This window comes from Artibeus jamaicensis, unplaced genomic scaffold (genome assembly GCF_021234435.1).
Source record: "Artibeus jamaicensis isolate MK-2021 breed Jamaican fruit bat unplaced genomic scaffold, CSHL_Jam_final contig_3176, whole genome shotgun sequence".
In the NCBI taxonomy this organism is placed as follows: domain Eukaryota; kingdom Metazoa; phylum Chordata; class Mammalia; order Chiroptera; family Phyllostomidae; genus Artibeus; species Artibeus jamaicensis.
Genome location: NW_026521740.1, coordinates 3,234,429 through 3,256,935, shown reverse-complemented (window position 1 = coordinate 3,256,935; position 22,507 = coordinate 3,234,429). Strand labels below are relative to the sequence as shown.

The window sequence follows — 22,507 nt, the reverse complement described above, 5'->3', positions numbered from 1 at the left end:
CCGGAAACGGTGGCCTGCACACGCCGAGTTCCGGGCCTGCGCTCCTCCGTCTCCAAGGCGTCTGGCGGAAAGCGCAGGGGCCCCAGCGCGGTATGGAGGCTAAGGAGGCATCCACGCCGGGCACCGGTGTTGGATGGTCGGTGTCAGCGGAGGAGATCGAGAAGTGGATGGAGGAGGCCATGCAAATGGTGAGGAGCCCGGGAGATAAATACCGGGGGTGGGAACTTCGTCTCTCTTCCCAACCCGATCTTTGCAAACATTACCATAATCTCGTCACCAAATCTCGATGGCGCCACGTTTTAGGCAAACGGCTGGATTTACCCTGTTCTCACAGTAGCTCTGAGGAAGGAAGAAGGGAAATACAAAAATTATTTCTTTTTCGCTGGCATGAAGTATGCGTCAAGTAACCCTATCCAGCTGCTGAGTCCCCTTCTTTACTATGAGCACATTCCCAAATCCGCCAAGGCACATTATTTTGTGTTTATGACCTCTTGAACCTTTGTAGTAAAAGGAAGGAGGCTGAGGATGTTTCTGGTAGGAAGTAGATAAAAACAAATCCCGGTACAGCCAGATTCTACCTACCGTCCATCAGTCCATTCGTCTGTCCGTCCGTCCATCCATACATCCTACTGCCTTCTGTTCTTTACTTCCTTCCCTCGCCCTGTCAGGACTGTTGATTAAGGAGGGCTCTAATCAGATTTGTGTGTAATCCAAGTTTCACCCATACTTATGTGTGCCAGTGAGCCCTTTAATAGCGATAGAAGTGTCCTTGGCATATGTATCTAAATACAGGCGTGCACACATATATACATATGTGAAATGCCCTTCAGTTTTACATTTTTCTAAAGCTGCTCTAAAAGAAGTCTTTGCCATAACGGTTTTGATTATATTCATTCTATCCTTAATCATCTCTGGACCCTCATAGCTAATTAATTCACAATTATGTCTTCATTCACTGCACAGGTGTTTGTCGAGTGCACGTGTGGCTATTGACATTGAAAGTGAGAAAATAAAATGAAATATTCAGCTCCTCAGTCACATTAGTCCCATTTCAAATACTAAGTAGCCACACATGGCTGGTGGCTACCATTTTGGACAACACAGATCAAAGGACGTTTCCAATACGACAGAAGGTTCTGTTGGCTAGCACTGGTCTGCAGTGGTCACAGTTCCTTCTGCAATACATAAGAAAGTTCTGTCCCACCCCTCTTTCCACTGGGCCTGAAATGATCACTTTCTCATATTTGGCACTGTTTCAGGTGAGAAGCAACATCTGTGTAACTTTTTGTTGTCCAAGTTATCAAACTTTAAATAAACTACGTCATTGTTTTGTAAAATCACTATCTTTCATGACATTTTTCTTTTGGAGAACTAGGCTTATAATGTTTATTGTTTTAATCATCACAGCATCTAATTCTAAGGGTATAGGCTTGGAAACAAATATAGGAATAAGTAACAGTGTTGCACTCTGACTGTTTAGACACAGTGCTAGGCACAGTGTTTGATATGGGCGGTAGTATGTAAGCTGCACATATGAGCTACATGTCCTCACTGTCCTCATTTTCAGATGGTGACAGAGATGTAAATAATTTCACAAATTTGGAAGGCTGGTGGGGACGAGGCTCTGTCTAGCCATCTGTTCTCACCACGGCCTGTACTGCACCGTGTTTGGTTGCTCACTGCTCTCCAGCATACACGCTGCTGGGTCTCTCTGCCTTGTTGCTTTCACTCCCCTGACCTACTGTGCACTGAGTTTCTGAATTAGACATTTGAATTTTTTTCTTCTGTGAATTGCCAAGACATATCTGCTGTCCAATTTTATTATTAGTTTTATTTTTAAAAATCACATGGTAGGAGCCCTTTGTATTTTATGTCTATTTCTAGAAATAATTCACAAGAAAGTAATAGAGATATTAGTGAAAATATATAGGGAAGTTCACCTGTTTATCATAGTAGAGATTTGAAGCAATGTCAAGGTCAAACAATAGGGGACCAGTTAAGTGAATCATACAGTGATACAGAGGAGCACTGTGCAACCTTAAACAATAAAACCGTGTGCTGAAAATATTGCCCAAAATAGGGAAGTGCTTGTATTTCTAAGTGAAAAAGGTGGACTGCTAAAATGCATATATAGTATAAATATATTAGACTTGAAAAAACTACAGGTATGTAAATGCAGGCATAGAAAAAAGCTTGAAAATCTTCTGTCACAGAATAATAACTAAGTGGTTTTATTTTTCTGCCTCGAACATGTCGTACTTTATAATTAAGAAAAAACAAAGGTTGAGTGTGTGTATCTATCTGTCTCTCTAGACTTATCTATCTAATGAGGAAACAAGTGTTCTAGAATAAATCCATCATATATTATTGTAGTATTCGTTTTCTGGGTGCCTGGTATCAGTCCAGCATTGCGCTAGGTGAAATCAAGCCATGCATCAGTGAAAAAGTTGATAAGTAACATGTCCAGTGTCAAAAAGAAGACAAGGACATAAAGTACCATCAGGTAATAGGCGACAAAGTCCTGAGCGAGTCAGCTGACATGAATTTGGTATGCTTACTGAATTTTAAAAAGGAAAAAAGGGATATGGGTTGGTGGAAAGGAAGGAAAAGGTTGACCAGTGCAGTGGAACTGGCAAATACCAAGAAATGAAGGACTTTGCCTTTGGTTCAGAGGCGATCCAGCTGTCTAGAACAGGGCTGCCTAACCAGGGGTCCAGGTTTCAGGGGGATCTGTAAATCGTGACACCGTGTGTAACAACATTGTGAGCATATACCTGTTTGATGTGAGAGAGCCCCCAACTTTCGTCAGATTCTCACGAAACCAGGGACCTAGAAGAACAGCGAAAAGCTGGGCTGAATCTGTCGTCATCTGTAACCAGCAGGCCCTGCCTAGAGCAAAAGAAATGACATTTAAAGACAAAGAGGAGACCAGTGATTGGGCTGGGAAGAAGAGTGATTTCATTCTTTAATTGTGAAAGCTGCTAATTTTTTAATTATGGAAGACCAAGTTGCCATTTTAAAAATAATTGAGCTTTGTCCTCTCCCCTAAAAGATGATATAGTTAAAACCTCCCAACACATGTTTCAGACCCATTTTGCCCAAGTTCTTTTGCGTTCATAAAGCAATGATCAGACTTGCCAGGAGAGGTGGTGGGAATGTCAGAAAGTATGAGATGGGTGGGTAGAAGATTATTGTCAGCCTAATTAAATCTATTTGAACTTGACAACAAAGCAAATATATATACATTTTAATTTTTTTAAAAAAAAGATATTATGCATTTATTTTTAGAGAGAGGGGAAGGGAAGAAGAACGAAAGGGAGAGAAACATCAATGTGTGGTTGTGTCTCGTGTACCTACAACTGGGGACCTGGCCCACAACCCAGGCACGTGCCCTGACTGGGAATCAAACCAGTGACTCTTTGGTTTGTAGACTTGTGCTTAATCCACTGAACTACACCAGCCAGGAGATATATATATATATATATATATATATATATATATATATATTTATATATATATATATATATATATATATATATATATATATACAGTTGACCCTTGAACAACATGGGTTTGAACTGCACAGATCCATTTATAGGAGGATTTTTTAAATTGACCCTTGCAGTTCCAATGCATGTGTTTCAAGGGTCAACTCTGTGATTCAGATCTGCATATGAGAAGTGGGAAACAGTAAAAGGAGATGCATTTTCTGGAAGGAAAAAGAAAAAAGTCCACAGGCAAGCACGAGAGGCACAGGCCCAGCCCCTGGAGGCCTGGTGGGGAGCTGCCAGGCCTCTGCCGGGCGCCCCACCACTGCCTTCCAGGTGGACAGGTCAGGACCCACAGCCCCGCTGGCTCTCCCTCTCCACTGCTGCCCACTCCCTTTCCACTTCGTCTTGGCTTCTCTTCTACATGTTTGAAGTGGCCACAAGCCCAGACATAATTTTACAGAAAATCCTTGTTTCGTGGTCTCCTCATTTTATTCTCTTGCAGTTTTTTTAATTCTTAAACTTTCTGTGTCTCACTCTCTTGCTAAGTGTTTTCTCTCCTTTTGCCCCTTGAAGTAGAGCTACTTCGACCCCAAACACAGAGAATGTAGGTGATCAGTTGTGACTGGAGTAGAAATTAGAGCCAGAGCAGTGGCAAATTGCTGAGGAACACGGCAACTGGTGGGTGCTCCACAAATTCCCACTGAACAAATGAATGAATGGAGCCAGATTGCCTGGGCTGTAGTCCCAGCTTTGCACATGGGCACATTCCACAACCACCCCATGTCTCAGTTTCCTCATCTGTATCATGGGGAAGATGATTGAACCCGTCTCATAGGGTTATAACCCAAATACAGTGATAGTTACAAAGTGCCTAAAGTAGTCCTGGATCAAAGCAAGGTTTTCAGTAAATTGTAAGCTCTTATTATTTGCAAGCTCAGAATCAGAACACTTGCATGTAGCCATAACAGTCTGTTGGAATAGAAGCTAGACGTTTAACCTACAGAGAAGTCGCTCTTCCAGCCACTGGTTTTCCTTCCCATCACTTTTCCCAAATTTCCTTCCCTCACTGACTCTTCTTTCTGGGCCCAGTTCTTTCTGGGGTCTTTGATGACACCAGACACTCCTGGTTTTCCTCCTGCCTCACCAGGCATCTCTTAATCTGCATTCCAAGGTGCTTCTCAGTTATTCCACTCTAAAAAAAACCCCACCTTTTTATTTTGAAGTAATTATAGAGTCACAGGAAGTTTCTAAAAAAAGTGTAGAGGGAAGGCCCGCATACCTTCACCCAGTGTCTTCCAGGAAAATAGCATTGATGCCGTCTGGGAGTTTGTTCAGCTTTCATCAGCTTTGTGTGCACTCCTGCGTGTGTGCCTGTGTGTGTGTAGTTCTGTGTAACCTTGTGTCCTGTTCAATTTGTTTAATTACCAGCAGAACTGCTCCATGAGCCCAGGTTTCCTGACGCTGCCCTTTGTGGCCGCCGTCCCCTCCCACGTCCTAAGCCCTGGCGGCCATTAGTCTGTTCTCCATATCAATATGTAAGCTTTTAAGATTTTTTATTTTCATTCCACAATTTCCTTGAGATCCATCCAAGTTGTTGAGTCAGTCCATAGTACATTCCTTTTTATTGGAAGTTTTTTGGTAGTTTTTCCATGGTAGAGATGTGCCACCGTTCATTGAAGTATTCCCACCAAAGGACACTGGGGTGGGTCATTTCCAGTTTTTGGCTATTGTGAATGAAACTCCTACAAACATTCATGTCTGTATATGAAATGATCTATTGTACAAAACTAAGATTTTATTTTCCTGGGTAAGTAAATGTCCCAGAGTGTGTATTCTGGGTTATACATTTAGTGCACGTTTAGCGTTGTAAGGAACTGCCAGCTGTTTTCCGGAGTGGCTGTACCCTTTCACGTTGCCGTGCTCCTGTTTCTTCACAGCCTCGTCAGAGTTCGTTGTTTTCTTTCCATTTTAGGCATTCTGGTAGGTGTGTAATGCTGTCTCACAGTGGTTTCAGTTTGCATTTTCCCAATGGCTAACGGTGCGGACGTCTTTCCATGTGCTTATTTGCCATTTGTATGCCTTCTCTGATGAAACGTCTGTTAGTGTATTTTGCCCTTGTTCTAATGGGCTCGTGTGGGCTTTTTTTTAACTTGTTGAAGTTTGGAGAGTTCTTTACCTAGTTTAGATACTAGATCTTTGTTCTGTATGTGGTTTGCAAATACTTTCTTCCAGTTTTAGTTTGCCTTTTCTTCCTCTTAGGGGTGGGTGTTAGATTCCTATGGCTTTTGCAGCAAATTATCACGAACTTAGTGGGATAAAACAACACACAACTTCATTCTCTTGTGGTTCCTGCCAGGAGCCTGGAATCAGTTTCTCTGGGCTGCAACCAGTGTTTCAGCAGGGCACAGCGCCCTCTGGAGGCTGTAGAGGATATGCTTCCTTGCCTTTTCCAGCTTGTAGAGCAGGGATTTTCAAACTTTTTAAAAATCTCATGGCACGGGTAAACTAATTACTAAATTTCTGCAGCACACCAAAAAAGGTATTACATTTTTGCCAATATTACAAAAATAGGTAAAATTTTGATTCATTCACAGCGGACAGCTGTTACTGTGTTGGCTGATGTCATTTTTTTTTTAATTTGGCATTCTAAGGGAGAAAGAGGTCAGTCCCCCTGGTTAAATAGCCAGGTGTTGCCTGTTTTGAAAGTCTTACGGCACACCCGTTGGAAACTGATCTTCTAGAGGCACACTGCGTGCTTGGCGCACGGCCTCCTCCACCTTCAACGCCGACAGCATCCCATTGCTTTCTGCTGTGGCTGTCAAATGTCTCCCTGCAACTGTGTGATTGCAGTTAGGGCTACCAGGGTAACTTCTCTACTTCAAGATTCTCAGCAAACAATTGTCGGACAAATACGTGATTTGTCTCTCATGAGTACCTGGAGTAATGTGTAATTCCAAGCTTATTTTAAATTACATTCTTGGTGTGACCACACTCAGCTTCTCCACCCTCCCCCACTGTGGAGGGTGGAGAAGCTGAGTGTGGTCACACTGCCAGCCCTCTCCTGGCTTCCTTTCGGCAGTAGCCTGTGGTGTGTTTGTGCTGTTTGTTTGTATGTATTCACCAAGTCTTGGAAATCTCCAGGCTTTCAAACTTGGTGAAAACTGGGCATGCTTTCACCTTTTTTCCAGAACTGGGACAGAATCAGCCTGTGGGTAGCTCGTGTTACTGTACTGAAGAATGCAGTCTCATTGCTTCAGAGACCATCACCTTACATCTCTCTAGCCCACCACTGCAGAGGAGAGAGGGGAGGTATAGTCGGCTGCCACTTTTGTGCCTCTCCTTGTCCCCTTACAGCCACGTGAAAAATGTTTGTTGAGCATGCTTGAAATTGCTCAGGAACCCATGCTAACATTATGATAGGAAGTTACTGCTGCTATGGATAAAGTAGCGCCGGGAGTGAGAGGCTAGTGAAGGAGAAAGAGCACTATTTTCAGCATTGTCTTCAGCTTTGCACTACATATGCCGTATGGTGTGTGTATTCATGTCCTACGTTTACGTGGATCTAGGCTTCCGAAGTGTCCTGGGGCCTCCGAAACGAGGAATGCCGTGCCTTTCTGCAAACGGCTGGTTTGAGATTCTTTTAACTGTAGTGAGATGGAAACGGTTGTGCACTAGCCCAAGGGTCCCACCCTCCTTCATTCTCTCTCAGTGGCGGTACCAGGATGTTCCCAGATACAACCTGCCTGCTTTGGCCGTCTGCCCGGAGGCACTATTCTTTCCCTGTCCTGGGCCCTGGAGCTCCTGTGGTTCACAGAGGAAGGAGGAGAGGAAAAATGGACAGTAGGCGATAGAGGGAGGCTTTGCAGACAGAATAGGTTGCTGTTCCCCGGGATGGTGTGGTGGGGTTGTGCTGGGCTTATTTTCCAGTTGAGGTGTACTTTCCATACAGTGAGATGCACGGGTCTGAAATGCATTGTTCATTCCATTTTGAGTGATGGGAACATCCGTGCGACCCACACCCTTATCGAGATAAAGTCTTCTCCAGCCCAGACAATTGCTTTATGTCCCTTCTGCCTCAGTGGGTCATCACATCCCCCTCCACGTCTGTCACCGTAGTGTCGTTTTGTCCAGTCTAGTGCTCCTCGTGAGGGGAGCCACGCGGTATGTGTGCTTCGTGTTCGACTTCTCTTACCCAGCAGGTCGGGGTTCGGCCAGGCTGGTGTGTACGTCCGCGTCGGGCCTTTTCACTGCTGAGTGGTAGGCGGCCCAGGGCCGGGACGCAGCTGGTCTCTCCGTTCTGTTGTTGATGGTCTCCTCCGCTGTGTCCACATCTGCCTATTACGAATCAACTGTTTTACAGGTTTTCTTTCGTTTTCTTTTTGTAGACATACAGGGTGGGGCAAAAATAGGTTTACAGTTGTTCATAAATAGTAATGCAAAAACAAACTCTGTGTTTTGCATACTCACAGGGGTCAACCTACTTTTGCCCCACCCTGTGGAGTCACTTTTCTTAAATAAATACTCTGGAGGGGAATTTGTCCATAGGCGAGGGTGCGTTTACTTTTTAAGAAAACTTCCAAAATGTCCCCCAGAGTGCTTGTGCCACTTCACCCCCAGCGCTCCTGGCTTTTCATGTGTCACGCAGAGCAGGAACTGGGGGTGCAGGGGCACCTCCACTCTGTCGCGTTAGTGTTACCGGGACTCTGGAGGATATTTGCTGTCACTTTTAGAGAAACCAAATTAAGCAAGTAGAATTTCAACAAGGAAAGAATTTTAAGAGAGGATTTATAAATATTTTTTCTTTTACCTCTTTGCAAATACATATACTCGCTTTGAAAAGGAACATAGACCCTGACGATTTAAGAACAAGGGTTAATAATAGTCTTTTTGGTCCCCTCTGCTTCCAATGAGGGGAAAAAATCAGGGGCTCAGGACCTAGAAACAGGATTTTTTTGCTGAGTGTCCCTTAGTGTGGACGCACAGAGAACAACAGCGCTAAGTCCTGCACTCTGAGGACAGGGAAAGGCCGGTTGCATTTCTTTGTTTTAGTATAATTATGTGTTTACTGCTCCCGCCGTGTCTGTTTCTTTCCTTTAGTCCTTTCAAGCATTGAACATTACACCCAAGACTTTCCACTTGTTTTGCAGGCCAAAGAAGCTCTAGAAAATACCGAAGTCCCTGTCGGCTGCCTTCTGGTCTACAATGATGAAGTTGTGGGGAAGGGAAGAAATGAAGTTAATCAAACCAAAAACGTGCGTGTGTTCAACGGTACACCGTTGGCTCCGGGCGGGGGCTGGGAGCGGAACGAGGCCGTCACCGTGGGTGACGGGGTCTGTGTACAGTCCGAGGATCTCAATGGAAGGGCCTGAACATCTCGCTTTTCTTTTTAAAATGCTTTTTTCTCTGATTATAAAAGTGACACATGTTGACTTTTTAAAATTTGGAAAATTCAGAAGAATTGAACGGACCCATGAAATCCCTGGGGCTAATATTTATTCTGTTTTGTGGAGCTTTACGTTTGGGCTTGAGTGAAACTAAGGGGCGACTATCACACTGGGGCGTCAGTGTGGAGGGAACAAGTCCGTCTCCATTTTAAGCAAATCTGATAGATGAAAACGCCACAGAACATATCAATGTAACTCACGTTGCATTCTTTAGTAACTTTAAATAATGTGTAGCTGCTAGTAAATTAAAAATCAGCCTCAACTTATAACTTTGGAGGTAAACACAATGTATAAAGAAGCTATTCCCAGTTCAGGGAGTTCAGCGGAAGAGGGCCTCCGCTGCCTGCTCTCTCTGGACCTGTGTGTAGAGTGTACACTGTAGTAGGTTGTGAGACTTGACTCATTGTGGTTCGGTTGAGAAGCTCGCGGATTAAGGCGACAGTGCTTGGCTGCGGTATCACACTAGTGTGTCGCAGTAGGGATTATTGTAGGTCAGATTTTATGATTCTAAGATGTACTAGGTGGACTTGGGGAGCGCCTCTCACCCTCACACCCCCACACAGGCTTTGGTCGTGTGCGGTGACCTTGGGACCCAGGGCATAAGCTGGTGTTGGTACCAGTGCTCTGTGGATGTTGAAGTTCATCCATCGAATGTATCAAAAGGAAAACCAAGACTTAGCAAAACACATGCAAAGTGGGAACCCAGATTCACAAAGCGTTCATTATGTGGACGTCAAAATACCTGGGATAGCCCTGGCTGGTGTAGCTCAGTGGATTGAGCCTGGGCCTGTGAACCAAAGGATCGTGGTTTGATTCCCAGTCAGGGAACATGCCTGGGTTGCAGGCCAGGTCCCAGAAGGGGACTCATGAGAGGCAATCATACATTGATATTTCTCTCCCTCTCTCCTTCCCTTCCCCTCTAAAGATAAATAAATAAAATCTTAAAAAAATACCTGTGAGATAAATAATAGACATAATACAGCAATTAGTGAATTTATAGATACTCATATTTGGGAGTAGAATTTTGTATTTTAGACAGTGGTCATATCTCCCTATTTGTATTTTGTCATTTGGTACAATATTTTTAATGTGAGAACTTTGTCCTAACGACATTTGTCTAACCACCAGTGACTTGGGTTTCTTCTTTACCTTGAAATGAACCCGGATTTACTTTGGCATTCTGTGTCCCATAGAGGGTTGCCTGAGAATCACAGTATAGAAAGATGCTTGATCCCAAATGAGGAGGCCTGAGTCGGGCTTTTGGCTCTGACATCACCCCCTCCCCACCCCCTGGTCACCGTTTACACCTGTCCCATTTGTGTGTCTTTAATACATCTTGACAAAGCCTCTGGTTCTTCAGCCATCAAAGGGGAAGTTGCTTGAAATGATTCAGTTCAACAAGCACTTATCTAGAACTATGGGGAGATTTGATTTAGTCATTCTGAATCTGATTTTTAAAAAGCACTCCAGTTGGGCAAACTTATTTTTAAGCTCCCCATTTAGTTCTGGTCTGCTGCTAGGCTTGGGAACCCCTTCTCTAAAGTACCTTCTAGCTCTGAGTTTGTAGTTCTGGCTTTCACGGTACTTGGGCCACTGCGCCAGCACTTTTCACGCCCTGCCCTGTGTCACAGGTCACCTTTCTGCCACCTGGCAGACTTTATACTTGTTGAGGACAGAGGCATTTTATTCCACACACAATTTAGCACAGTGGTCTGTGCATAAGTAACACTCAGTATAAATTTATTGATAAATGTGATAACTGTGAGTGTTATAATTAATTGTCACATAACAGGGTATATGTGTAGCATTACATGGCATTAGCTTCCTGTAACTCAGATTGCTTTAAGAGCCATAGATACCAGTGTACCCCATTGTACATATGGGTAAACCAAGGTGTAGAGGAGGTATGTGACTTGCCCAAAGCCACATAATTAGGAATGTCATGGTCAGGATTCGAACCTATAAATGTAGTTGATTCCAACTGTTGTGTGATCTCTCCCATATTCTGCTGTCTGCATGAAATATCTGAGACTGAACCAAAACTCTGCTTCTGTTTAAAGTTGGCCAGCATATAAAATCTCATCCCCATGAACACGAAAGTGATGACATCCCTGTAAACTAAATACAGATTTGCTTAGAGTCAGGTCCGTGACCAAAAACACATCTGAAACTGCAGCACGTGTTTCTGACAATTTCAGCCTTTCCCTAAAACGTTCAGAAATGCTCGGCTCACCTTTTAAAAAATTTTTTTTTCTAAATTAACACCTATCTTCCCTATGGCATTTTCATGGAAAGAGTGTCCCTCCACTTCTTAGGTACTTAACTAAAAATACAGCGTAATTCAGGCGGCACTTCAGATTAAATGTCTCCTGTAGGTGAGGTTACGGTCCTCGACCTGGGGGTGACGTTGTTCGCTGCTGAGCGTGTCCCGAAACCGCCACTCTTTAACAGCGTTGGCAGAAACAGTAGGCCCATTCTTTGTACTTATTTCTGAGTATTTGGCAAATGTCACAAACCTGATCAAGGCAAGCTCCTCTCTGTTTTCAGGCCACTCGACATGCGGAAATGGTGGCCATCGACCAGGTCCTGGAGTGGTGTCGCGGGAGTGGCAGGAGGCCCTCCGAGGTGTTCGAGCGCACCGTGCTGTACGTCACCGTGGAGCCCTGCATCATGTGCGCAGCCGCGCTCCGCCTGATGAGTATCCTTGGACTTGGCAGGTTAATGTCTGTGAACTTGAAAGTGGCCAGGCATATAACCCGTTCCTGATATATGAAAACAGAAACCTAAGAGACAAATTCTAGGAGGTGAACATTGTAAAATACAGCATCCCTTGGTCAAAAATTTTTTGAAAAGATTTTTAAATAGTAAAATGGCCTCTTTTTAAAAGAATATCTATAAAGATATAACTAGTAAATAAGCTAGAGAAAGAAAAGCTTAGCACTAATTTGACCTGCTTTGTAAGGGCGAATCATAAATAGACATTAAAGAAGGTTATAAAACTGAGTACGAGGACAGGTCTGAAGAACATGCTCTCAAGTCTTGCCTTTGGAAAATAGATTTTGGTGGTTTAAAATGTTTCTTTCTCTGTTGATGTTCTTCTTCCTTTATTTTTGCTGTGAAGACCCATTACAAATGTGAACAATTTTATGGGAGAAGTCAGTGCAGAGTGGAAAGCCAGTCACGTGTGACACGGTTGTAGACGAATGGGAAACCGTCAGAGCTGCGGCTCTCTGGAGGGTGTCTCTCCTCCTAGAGTGACTCAGATGCTGAGCCCTGCAAGTTAGTCTCTGAAGATTTTAAAACGTTATCTAATAATTTAGAAACTCAGCTTTATGCCTGCATATTTTTATCTACTTGTTTTACTATATATGTGTGAATCATCTGATCACTTTAAAAATAACGCAGAGGAATGTGAGTCTGAGAAAAGGTACAATCTCCACTTTATCAGAAGGGCAGCTCTGGTCAACAGAACTGCCTCCCCACCCTGCCTTTCCCAGGGACTCGGCCGTCGTCGGTTTGGTACAGGGGCACGAGTTACATTTTATTTTAGGGTTTGTACAGGGGCATGGGTTATATTTTATTTTAGGCTTTGTACAGGGGCATGGGTTATATTTTATTTGAGGGAAGAGCAGGGAACAATATGCTGTTTTTAAGAGGTGAAAATCTCTGGATTAAATTCCTGCCTCTTTTCTGGCTACAGTTCTCTAATGATTCCAAGAAAACTGGTTTAGGAGAAACCAGAGAGACTACCAAAACTGTAAACATCTACCAGCTACCTATTTAGTTTTCATTATGCTTACAATTGTGGGATATTAATTTCTAAATCCTTTAAACCTCTTTTGTATAACTGGGTCATATGACTTTTGAGCTGAAGCCCAAACTTCATCATGTGTAGGAGCAGCATGAGCTTTCGTCTCTGGGGCGGCTGGTGTACTCTCTGCTGGCGTCCAGAACTGCACGTCCTCTGCAGAACCTTAACTCTCTCTCATAAATCCCACTGGTTGTGTACGGCTGTCAGAATGAACGCTTCGGTGGTTGTGGCTCTGTTCTAGATATCGCCTCTGCTGACTTACCAAACACTGGGAGATCGTTTCAGGTAACGTGAACTGTTACACTTTTTCCTTCTTTCTGATTACCTCGATCTCTTCATGGGCTTGCGAATGGTCAGTGTGTGGTGGGTATACCAGGGGCCGTGCTCCAACCAGACAGGCCCCCAGCACTACTGGTCCAGTTCATTTGGGCTTCAGTGCTAGGGGACAGGCGGTCATTTCCAGGTGAGTGTGCCGGGCGCAGAGAGAGGAGAATGTCTGTTGAAGGCAAGTCCCCAGCCTTCCAAGGTACCTTCGGACAAGCTTCACGCAGGCCTTCAGGAGTGTTTGAAGGCATGGCCGCTGTTGGTGTGTTCACAGTGAGCAGTCCCCAGCTCCGAGCTGCCCCGAGTGTGTGGGACGTGTGGCCTCTGACAGTGACAGTAGGTGCCACTTACTGTAAACAGTATTTTTGCAGACATTCAGTAATTTTGCTTGATTGCTATTTTTGGTGTGTAGCAATCAGTACCTGCATTTTCGTTATATATTTTTCCGCCCTTGATACCTGAGAGGGTGGTTTCAGTGGAGTCCTCGGAGCACAAGCCAGTGAAGGCGGGGCTGAGGAGGCAATGAGAGGCCCCAAAGTGAAGACCAGGATTCTGGAAAATCCTCAGGAGTAAGCAGGGTAGCGTGTTGCCTGGGAGAAGGGTAGAAGGAAGGTCACTGGGTTTTTCACCCAGCTTTACTGAGATGTGATTGACATACGACATTGCATAAGTTTACGGTGTGCAGCTTGCTCTGATAGACATACTTACTGTGCCATGATTATCACAACAAAGTTAGTTAACACAGCCTTCACCTCACATAATTGCCATTTTGTCGTTATCGTTGTTAGTGTAAAACATTTAAGCTTTACTGTCTTAGCACCTGTCAAGTGCGCAGTTTGTCACAGTGGACTGCAGTCACTATGCTGTGTCTTTGATTCCTGGAACTTAATCCTCTTAAGACGCAGAGTTTGTCCCTTTCGGCCAGTGCCTGCCCATTTCTGCCACCCCTGTGTTCCGGGCAGCCACCGTTCTGCACTCTGCTTCTAAAAAGAAAACACGAGGTGAACACCACCCACAGAGTATTGTTCGGCCGTAAAGAAGAAGGAAATCCTACCATTTGGATAGACCAACATGGATGGACCTCGAGGGCATTATGCTAAATCAGACGGGGGAAGACAAATACCACAGGATCTCTCTCACTTCTAGGTGGAATTTAAAAACGTTGAACTCTCCTTTGTTTGGATGGCGAAGGTTACAGGCTCTGTAGGTTCAGGCAAGAGCCAGCTGAAGGCGCCAGAGGAGGCTCATTCGGGGCAGCGGACCGACCGCGCCTGCCGGTCCTTCTTCTGCTGTCCGCTGCTTCCAGATGCGCCCCCTGAAACCTCTGCTCATTGGAGCTTTTCACGCACCCTCAGAAGGGCGCAGTGTATTCTGGCCAAACTCCTGTGGCGAGCCTTCTAAGCCCTCTATATTTTTCCCTTGTTTTATCTCTTTAATTTTTCCCCTATACTCCCTTAGTACCCCTACCCCCACCAGCTGGTTGCCTCACATGTGACCCATGTTCATTCTTACTCTTTCCCCAATATTCTCTGTTCAGCCTCTTTAAATGCCCTCTGTCATTAAAGCAAGTTCATTTCAAGTCCTTACTGTTATCACAATTTCTTATTCCTTCACATGTTGTTCTCTTCTCCCAAATTAGATACCAAAGAGAATAAATGAACACTTAAAAATCCTCAATAGTAAGTAGGGGTTGACACATTTTTTTTTTGTGAGAGCCAAATAGTAAAAATTTTAGCCTTTGAAAACCATTTATGTCTCTGTCGCATATTCTGTCTTTTTAACAACCCTTTAAAAATATAAAACCCCCTTTTTGCTGATCATTTTGGCTGTGGGCAGCCAACCATAACTCTACAGTATCAAATACTTAATGGGCCGCCAGGAAGCGAGAGCAGAGGAAAAGAGCTAGTGCATGATGAGCACTTAGCACGCACCAGGTACTTAACAGGTGTTGTTTTATTTATTCTCGTTTATTCCTCACAAAATCCTTCTGGGTTAATTGTTTTAATTACCTACATTTTACATATGAGGAAACTGAGGCATAAAGCGTTTAAGACTCTTACCCAAAAGCACATAGCTAATAGCTTCGATATCAGTTAATTGAGAACTAATAGTTGATTGAGAGTAGGGTTTCCCAGGCCACCACCGAGTTGTTCTTTTGGAAATATACTTCCCATGTTACTAATAGCTACAAAGCGTATCAACATCTGAAAAATGTTTACATAATTATGTATATATTGCTTTTTTATGGTTTTTGGCACATATTTTCATAGGCTTATGTTCATTCTCAACTTCTTCCTTTCATCAGTGCATTCCTGGCTACCGGGCTGAGGAAGCAGTGGAAATGTTAAAGAACTTCTACAAACAAGAAAATCCAAATGGTCAGTTTCCCCTGCTGTATATAACCTCCCTCACCTAGAACAGATCAGTGTGAAGAGTCTGACCTGGGGTGACCTCCTCATTTTCTTTTCTTCCCTCTCTTTTCACAGCCCCAAAATCAAAGGTTCGAAAAAAGGAATGTCAGAAATCCTGAACTTGAGCTAATGAAGGACTGATGAATGCCACTGGATGAAATTCTTGTACTGAAAGCTGGCGACCTCATCGGATCCTGTGTTATATATTGTCCTTAACCCATGGGAGAAGGATATCTCATCATTTCCTCTGTTAAAGGAACAACTTAGCACTTTTAAAAAGTCTGACAATTGTAATCAACTACTAGTTTTTCCATGAGCTGAAAGACTATTTTGAAAAGGGAAAAATTAAAGATTGAGGTGATAGAAATTAGTAAGCAGTGCAATGCACTTCCTGCCAAAACGTTATGCCTAGTCCTGGAGATGCTGTGAGGAGTGAGCATCCAGACTCAGTTGCTGGCGTGTCTGGACGGGGGGCACTCTGTGGTCACTTTGTCCACACCCGGCATTGCAGAAGCAAGTCTGCCTTCCTTGCAGCCTCTATGCTCTCCCAGGGCGCTGGGGGCCCGAGACTGACTTAGACATTGTACATCAGTTGTGTACATGCAGATCATGATTGTATAGTCCTCAGAACAGACTTTTTACTTTTATAAAAACACTTAGAATAAATGCCTATGGTAAAACAAGTGCTAAAACCTTACTTGTGCCTTTTTGGGAGATGGATAGTCTTAAAAATAGAAGATAAAAGCACAATTGGGACAAGTCCTTCTTTGTTCCTGAGCAACTGCACTGTGAATCAGGGAACAAAACAGAATCTGGCCCTGGCGGAGCAGGGACATGGGTAACAAACGGAACAGCATGTTAGGGGGTGACACAGATTATGGCAAAAAGAACGGGCAAGCCGCTGGTGGTGAGTCTGCTGGCTACACAATTAAATAGCATGGTCGGTTTGATCTGAAATAGAATACAGTTCTTTTTATAAGAACCCAGATTTAGAATTTAAAAATCTAAAATGGTGAAACATGAACACAGCCCTGGACAGGGGGCCGCGGCAGGAGCTCCCAGATAGTGGCGCTGGCTGTTTGCCTAAGGCTGGTGCAGGTTGAAGGGCGCTTTGCAGAGCTCGGCTGCGGTGCACCGCGTCAGCCCGCCCAGTAGGGGGCCTCGCCGTTCCACCAGAAGCCTCACTCCGGCCCAGGACCTCAGCTCCTTCTCAGCTGCATTTCTTCACTGGATTCATTTCCTTGATGCAAAGCATCTGTATTTGTTGGTTCTGCAATTTGAGCGATGTCTCTGACTTGTTTGTTTTGAATTACATTACAGGCTGGAATGTAATTGTGGTGAAAGTATTTTTATATTGCTGAGAGTAGCAGCTAATCACAGTTACATGCTTCGGAGGATTTATAATTGCTTGATTTTGTATGTGTGTGTTTTTAACTGCATTTGAATTTTATGGAGAAGAATAGGCATGATTTTAAATCTGCAATGATGTTACATGTAACTTCTCTTCAATTTCACCTGCTTTAAAAGTTATCCTCTTATTAAATTTTAGTGCTTCAACTACTTCATGCCTGCGTGCAGTTGGTCATACTTCATTTCTGGCTCCTTATGGTTTCCTGCAGGCGGACTGTGTTGCGCATGTTGTCTTCATGTCATTTCCTGGAGGATTATTTGTAGGCAGAAATACCTGGACTCTCCTCTAGAGCGTACCACCCAGTATGTCTGGCTAAGCCTCCGATGTCAAGTAGGTTCTTAGTAAACGTGTTAAATAAAATTGTTGATAGAAATTTATGAGAATATTTAGCATGAAAAGCCAAAGCCAAAAGTCACATATGGTTATTTTAACCCCGAGATAGTTCCTACTGGAAGGATCTGGAAAATAATAAAACTATACACAGGGAAGGCTAGAAAAGATTTACCAAGGTACATGTGCTCTGTCTGTGCTGTGTTTTGGAGAATGGGTGTTTCCTAATTCCTAAGCTTGACTGGAAATTTCAATTTTGGTTATGATCTTCTTGATTATCCAGTGACTGACTTATGGAAAAGTCTGCTAAATTTTTGGTCTTAGACACAGTTTCCCCCTTTACTTTGTGGTGGGGGGGAGGCGGGTGTAGAATTGGTTAGATGGTGTGTTGCACATCAAAGGTGGGCAACTCCAGTACTGCTACAGGATCTTATAGAGTCACAGACATTAAGGCTGCGGGATTCTCGAGGCTTCGAGACTCTGACACTGTTTTCGAGGTGGTGGTGAGGAGTCACGGATGTCTGATGAGGTGATGCTGCTTTGTGAGAACCGTGTTCTCCATCTAGTTAAATGTGGCTTAAAATATCAAGATGCTCCCATTCAAAAGATTGACTCCAGTTGATTGGTACTGTTAGTGCCTGTGGAAGAGACCAGCCAAGAGACTTGCTCTGTGTATGAAACGATTCAGGAGACAGTTGTGGGATGCAAGATGGTTTTAGAATCTCTACCCTTTTGAGAGAAACTACTGGGAAGTGATTGCATATAAGTCACTGGAGTATCCAGTGTTCGCTGGTTTTTGCAACGGACCCTGCTGCGAATGGGCAGTATCTGATGCTTTGGCAGGCTTCAATCACTGATAAAAGACATGTGAAAATATCTTTGCATTTTCTTTTTTATTGGCATAAGCATCACTTCCTGTGTTGTATTTGGAATATCATGGAGAGAAATTAGATAGCCAAGAACTCCAATGTAGGCAAGAACTGTTCATTTTTCTTAAACTCTCTATTTGGAAATAATTTAAAAGTTATAGAAAAGTACCTATGTATCCCTTATTCTTCAAACCTATGTTAACATTTTATACCTTTAACTTTATTTGCTGTCTTTATTCTCTCTTTTCCTCTATTCATATTTAATCATTGTTCTGAACCAGTTGGTAGGAAGTTACATGCATGTACATCATGGTCCTTTATGCTAAATTTTTCAGTATTTCCTAAGCATAGGGGCAGTGTCTTATATAATCACAGTACACTTATTGACATTAGCAAATTTAACATTAACACGTTACTGTTACCTAGTATGCTGTTTGTATTCCAGTTTTGTTAGTGACCTCATAATGTCCTTTAGAGAATTTCCCCTGCCTCACCCGTGGAATATTAAATCCATTCTGGTCAGATATCACATTTAATTGTCATGTATCTTTAGCTGCTTTTAGTCTATAATATTCCCATGGCTTCTCTTTGTCATCTATGACATTTTAAAAATCACACAGTCCTCCTACCCTCCCCTTCAACTTTTCTTCCTTCCTTCCCTCCCTTCCCACCTTCCTTCCCTTCCTTCCTTCCAAATAATTGTGTTTTCCCACGATTAGATTTAGGTTATGCATTTTGGGGGATGTGTTCTCACTGTGTCCTTTCTGGCGGAGTTCCAGAGCCATCTTCCCTCCATAGCGATGCTAACTTTGGTTACCTGGTGAAGGTGTTCTCAAATTTCTACACTAATTATTGTATTTTCTCTTTGCAACAAATAAGCAGTTTGGGGTGAGAAACAGCTGTGTGTAAAAAAAATATGTATTTGACATTGATGGAAAAGAGGGGAAGAAGATGATACAAATTTCAAAGCAACTGTTAAACTATTTGATTGCACATTTTCTCTTTCATGTTGGCCAAAAAATTCCCTAAGAATATTTTAAATAGGGATATCTTAATAAAAATTTAAAAGAAGCCTCAGACATAAGTTTTTTCTCTCTTGATCTCCTCAACAAAACTAATTATTTTATCGACTTAATTATATCTGATAAAAAACGGAGTTTGGGGAAAATAGGTCTAAGATGTTTCTGGTATCACAGATGGCCTGTCGTGAGCCAATAGGTTGTATAATTCTAGGTAGGCAGTTATTTGGCCACAACATAGGAGATTTCTTGGGTTTCCATAGAGACATCTAGTCTTAAAATGTTTTAAGCAGTACTGCTTTTAAATGAGTGTTGGTAAAAAATAGCAAAAGCCAAAGCTCTTTAAAAAAATCATTAAAAAATTTTTTGAAGTAGTGAGGTTCCCAGTTAAAATCCACTGTTGATGCCAAAGCTTGTCCTTCCCAGTCATTCTGCAACAGCTGGAGAAGAGGCACCAAGAACTGGTTTCCCTGCCTTTTGGCAAAGGATTGAGACTGTTGACTTCATCCATGAAGACAGCTGCCAAGTGTTTTCTTACCTTGTGACTGTTAATCGCATGTGGTGAGGAAAGGAATGACGGGTGACGTTGTTTTTATGGGTATAAATTCTGGTGAAAGTTTGACATCCTTAGGATCCTAAACTTTTTCAAGAAGAGCTAATAAAACAGGCTCACGGGATTACTTCTTACTTGATATTTAAGTGACTGTTGGGCTAAAGACTTTGTGGTGTGGTTGAAGAAGCATGAACTTGGGAGTCTAGAGCAGGAGTTGGCAAAGGATGGCCCATGGGCCAACCCCAGCCTGCTACCTATTTTTGGTACCACTCACAAGTCAAAAATGGTTTTACATTTTTAAATGGTTGAAAAAAATCGAAAGAATTTAGTGACCTGTGAACATGAAATGAAGTTCAAACTGCAGAGTTGATAAATTCAGTTTCTTTGGAAGCAGCCACGCCCACTCGTTTTTCCATCATCCAGGCCTGTCTGCCCTACAGCGGCGGAGCCTGTGGCTGTGACAGAGACCTGCCTATGGCTCCCAAAGCCTAACTACTTTGTGTCCAGCCCTCTAAGTGAAGGTTGGCTGCCCCCTGGCCTACAGAATATCAAATGGTGAGGTGTCATCTCTGAGGTTCAAGTTCTGTGACTTTGGAACTGAATAATGTGGCTCATTGTGCAACTGTGGTGAATTGCTTTGGTACCATGATTTTTTAAAGTCAGTTATAAATATGAAAGAGATCCAAGACACATATTTATTCTGCCTTACAATATTTTGTTTCCTTATAAAAACAATTTACCATTTTATTGGGGTTTAGAATAATACATATTATTTAAAATCATCATGTTTAAAATGTTATCATGTATTTATCATTTTTAAGAACAGTTGCTATTATGTCAAAAATCTACTGGACTCTTGTCAAAACCAGGACTTAAGCAGGTCCAGTACTTTGGTGCTGGAACTATGCACACTGAAATTTGAAGAAAAGACAAAAAACAAACATCTATTAGGTGTTTTGTTATTACTATTATTTTTTACCCTGCATTGAGTTCAGGACCAAGTATGTCTAATAAACAAATACTATGTCCAAATTCTCAGTTGCATAGTGAAGAGGGATCTGAGGGAGACTTCTTCAAGGACAGACACCTGCTATGTCCTGAAAGGCATGAGGGATTTGGGAACGTAAGCAAGAAGGTGAGCATCAGCATATGTAGTCATAGAACAGGAGAATGACAATGACAGCAAGACACAGATGACAAATACTTGGGCTGAGTTACCGTAGCTGAGATCCCCAACTTCTTCCTGAGAAGGAGTAATTTTTTATTCCCTTTCTGATGTGTGACTTCATATGTTTCTGGAGTGTGCATGGTTTGGGGTGGGGCACTGCCAGGGACCAAGGTTGTGACACTCTTGTCACTGAGGTAAGCAGACTGGAATTTGAGCTGTGGGGGTGGAGAGTGTCAATGTTAGAAGCCAGTATTTACTTAGAAATTACTAGGTACCAGTCTCTATTCATATATTACCTCATTAATCCTCTGAACAGCCCTTTTAGTCAGTACTATTATTATTTCCATTTTATACCAAGGAAACTGAGGCACAGGGAGATTAAATACTTTGCCCAGGGTCACTGAGTATTGAGTGATCATGTCAGAATGGGCTAGGTCATTGCAAGGTAAAAATCCTCATGATTTAGTGACTTAGAATAGAGGTTTAACTCTCTTATGCTTTGCTTCTGGTCTATGTTGGTTGGGCCAGGGAATAGGCTAGGCTCACCCATCTGGGGCATCACCAGCTTCAGAGACAGGGAGAAAAGAAGTGGCGAATAATGCTCCAGGCCCAGAGCAGAGCATCACAGACTTGAATGTGAATTGCCTGGGGAACTTATTAAATGCATGTTATGATTTGGGAGGCCTGGGATGGATCTGAGATTCTGCATTTTTAGCAAGCTTCTCACTAATTTTTATACTCCTGGACCATGGACCACTCTGCAGTCCAGAAGACTTGCTGACTTTTGCCTAGAAATGGCATCATTTCTGCTTACCAAAGAGTTAAAGTAAATTACAGAGCCATGCCCATCTTCAAGGTGGCAGGGAATGTAATCCACCATCTACCCCAGAAGGAGGAAGGGGATTGGAATATATGGAAACAGCTCCAGTGAAGACAGCGACAAATGTGAAGCTGGGATTTGAATTCAGGCAGAATGTCCCTCCACACAGAGGTGCTGGTCCCTTCCCCGTGAGAGAGGGCAGCATTGTGGCACCTGCCCACTTGGCTGGAAGCCCATTGGGGTCACCCTCAAGACTGACCAGTGCAGTTCATTTGTGTGACATTGTTGCAGCATGGTGTCAAAGGCAGCCGTCCTCAATATAGCCTTGCAACTCTGAAATGTTTCAACTCATTTTTTCTTCATAACTTGCTGACATCTATGAATTATTTCTTTTTGTTCAAAGCATGCCTTCGAATAGATTCAAGTCTTTCCCCATGACGCTGCCTCTCTTCTAATATTCTGCCATACTTTCCTGTTTTGGAGAAGGGGTGAGGTTACAGCCAACATTCGGCGAGCTGGGCGGGACCCTGGGAACGCCCGTGGGCGTGTGCCCTCACAGGCACACATCACTCATCACGAGGGTTTGCTGCAGAGTGCTGCAGCTGCTGGTCTGGAAGGGCCCCGGGCGCGCAGTCAGCACAGCAAACCTGGTTTCCAGCTTTTCTGAGCCTGCGGCCTGTACCCAGTCTGGAAACTTCTGATGTGGCCATAAATGACCAAGAATTGTGGGAGCAAGGGGTGGTTTCAGCCTTTAAAGAGAGAGAAGTGGACAGGGTTACTCAGAGCTCAGCACTGAGCAATCCTCACTCCTCCTTTGACTGGCCCCCAGTGCCCACAGGAGGCCCTGCTGTCAGGC

The 22,507-nt window shown here is 43.4% G+C and overlaps 1 protein-coding gene across 1 annotated transcript; it reads left to right on the top strand.

Moving 5' to 3' along the window:
- Positions 1-20: 20 nt before the first annotated feature.
- On the top strand, positions 21-19,131 carry ADAT2 (adenosine deaminase tRNA specific 2). Its single transcript, XM_037144798.2, has 6 exons — positions 21-188; positions 8,639-8,743; positions 11,483-11,633; positions 12,925-13,031; positions 15,376-15,448; positions 15,557-19,131. The coding sequence occupies exons 1-6, from the start codon at positions 93-95 to the stop codon at positions 15,598-15,600; spliced, it is 576 nt and encodes a 191-aa protein (XP_037000693.2). The 5' UTR covers positions 21-92; the 3' UTR covers positions 15,601-19,131.
- Positions 19,132-22,507: the final 3,376 nt, after the last annotated feature.

Bases quoted from the DNA above. Each gene is read 5' to 3' on its own strand.
- ADAT2 (XM_037144798.2), top strand. From the start codon at position 93: ATGGAGGCTAAGGAGGCATCCACGCCGGGCACCGGTGTTGGATGGTCG. The intron at 11,634-12,924 runs GTATCCTTGGAC...ACTCTCTCTCAT, and splicing joins AGCCGCGCTCCGCCTGATGA to AAATCCCACTGGTTGTGTAC. The intron at 13,032-15,375 runs GTAACGTGAACT...TCCTTTCATCAG, and splicing joins ACACTGGGAGATCGTTTCAG to TGCATTCCTGGCTACCGGGC.